The sequence below is a fragment of the Gigantopelta aegis genome, chromosome 4 (assembly GCF_016097555.1).
Source record: "Gigantopelta aegis isolate Gae_Host chromosome 4, Gae_host_genome, whole genome shotgun sequence".
Taxonomy (NCBI): Eukaryota; Metazoa; Mollusca; class Gastropoda; order Neomphalida; family Peltospiridae; genus Gigantopelta; species Gigantopelta aegis.
In genome coordinates this window covers 56,497,725-56,499,925 of record NC_054702.1, presented here as the reverse complement: position 1 = coordinate 56,499,925, position 2,201 = coordinate 56,497,725, and the positions used below count along the sequence as shown (strand labels likewise).

General features: G+C 44.5%; 1 protein-coding gene across 1 annotated transcript; it reads right to left on the bottom strand.

Moving 5' to 3' along the window:
- Positions 1-337: 337 nt before the first annotated feature.
- Positions 338-2,201, bottom strand: LOC121369897 (putative mediator of RNA polymerase II transcription subunit 29). The gene is made up of 2 exons (XM_041494976.1): positions 2,145-2,201; positions 338-1,072 (listed from the first exon to the last, which is right to left on the bottom strand). The coding sequence occupies exons 1-2, from the start codon at positions 2,199-2,201 to the stop codon at positions 338-340; spliced, it is 792 nt and encodes a 263-aa protein (XP_041350910.1).

The following is a 2,201-nucleotide window of genomic DNA, read 5'->3' as shown; positions in this document are numbered from 1 at the left end:
ATTAGTCTCGGTGGCATGATGTAGCCCAGTGGTATTCAGCGTCCGCCTGATGCACGGTCGGTCTAGCATCGATCCCCGTCGGAGGAACCCATTGGGCTATTTCTCTTTCCAGCCGTGCACCACGATTGATATATCAAGGGCCGTGATACGTGGTATCCGATTTATGGTATGGTGCATATAAAAGATTCCTTTGCTCCTAATGGGAAAATGTAGCGGTTTTCCTCTCTAAGACTACATGTTAAAATTACTAAATTGTTGATACCCAATAGCCGATGATTAATAAATCAATGTGCTCTAGTGGTGTCGTTAAACAAAGCAAATGTTAACTATCGGCCAGTCATGTACTCTTCTCTACTAGTCTCAATGAATGGTATATTATGTCGACAATGGTGTCGACAATAACACCCAATGCAAGACCGTATGGTCGATTTCGGTTACGGTGTTGACTGTATTGCCGGTTGAGATCTCGGTTACGGTGTTGACTGTATTGCCGGTTGAGATCTTGGTTGCGGTGTTGACTATTGCCGGTTGAGATCTCGGTTACGGTGTTGGCTGTATTGCCGGTTGAGATCTCGGTTACAGTGTTGACTGTATTGCAGGTTGAGATCTCGGTTACGCTGTTGACTGTATTGCCGATTGAGATCTCGGTTACGGTGTTGACTGTATTGCCGGTTACGCTGTTGACTGTATTGCCGGTTACGCTGTTGACTGTATTGCCGGTTGAGATCTCGGTTACGCTGTTGACTGTATTGTCGGTTGAGATCACGGTTACGCTGTTGACTGTATTGTCGATTGAGATCTCGGTTACGGTGTTGACTGTATTGCCGGTTACGCTGTTGACTGTATTGCCGGTTGAGATCTCGGTTACGCTGTTGACTGTATTGCCGTTTGAGATCACGGTTACGCTGTTGACTGTATTGCCGGTTGAGATCACGGTTACGGTTACGTATTGTTCTCGACGCTGTTGACTGTATTGCCGGTTGAGATCTCGGTTACGCTGTTGACTGTATTGCCGGTTGAGATCTCGGTTACGCTGTTGACTGTATTGCCGGTTACTGTCTTGACTGTATTGCTGGTTGAATACATTGATAGTGTCGGTACTTGTAACAGCTTAATATAGTCCTGTTTAGGAAATAGTTTCTCATAAAAAAAAAGTAATAAAAAATTCTGATATGCCTTTTAAAATCTTCCTTTGATGATTACAAGCAGATTGACATCTGTCGTATTTAAATAAGCCATTGGTTTGAAGTTACTTGTAATATTTAGTACTGTCTGATAACAACTGTGCAAGTGGTAAACTGCCACGTGCATAAAAACAACACGAGGCGGTGCTTAGTCCGACTGAAAGGTTTCGTGGTCGCCATATCTTGACTTTGTGCAAGAAAGTTGTGAAGGGGGAGCATTCCCTAAAACTAGTGGCCACATGACTCTCTCGATGTTGTATTTTTCACAGAATATTAATATCCTGACATAGCAATACTGTTACACTGCATGGAGTAATTAATGGTAGTGTGCAACCTTCAGGTCTCGGAACCTTACGGTGTTGACTGCGTGGTCAGTTAAGAAGATATCGGTTATGGTGTTGACTGTATTATCGGTCGAGGTTCCGGTTACGGTGGTTACTGCGTGGTCAGTTAAGAAGATATCGGTTATGGTGTTGACTGTATTGACGGTTGAGGTCTCGGTTACGGTGGTTACTGCGTGGTCAGTTAACAAGATGTCGGTTACGGTGTTGACTGCATTGTCGGTGGAGGTCTCGGTTACGGTGTTGACTTTGGGGCTAGTTAAGAAGATATCGGTTAGAGTGTTGATTGTGTAGTCGGTTAAGAATATATCGGTTACGGTGTTGACTGTGTGGTCAGTTAAAAAAATATCGTTACGGTGCTGACGACATTGCCGGTTGGGATCTTGGTTACGGTGTCGACTGCGTGGTCAGTTAAAAAGATATGGGTTATGGTGTTGATGGTATTGCCTATTGAGATATCGTTTACGGTGTTCATTGCGTGGTCAGTTAAGAAGATATCGGTGACGGTGTTGACTGATACCTGTTTTGTCAGATAACACTCGGCAAACACGGTAATGACAAATGCATGCAACAGGAAGACACCTCTCTGTTTTCTCCGTGGTCTCCAGCAGTATCAGACAAGCTGGGCGCAGGCGTTGTCAATCATCGTAGACTTGCCTTTCCGCGTGTCGTTCAT

What these genes read in the sequence shown, in the direction of transcription:
- LOC121369897 (XM_041494976.1), bottom strand. Translation starts at nt 2,201, where the DNA reads ATGAACGACACGCGGAAAGGCAAGTCTACGATGATTGACAACGCCTGC. An exon ending in ACAACGCCTGCGCCCAGCTT is followed by an intron (nt 1,073 to 2,144) that starts GTCTGATACTGC and finishes GTATTCAACCAG; the next exon opens with CAATACAGTCAAGACAGTAA.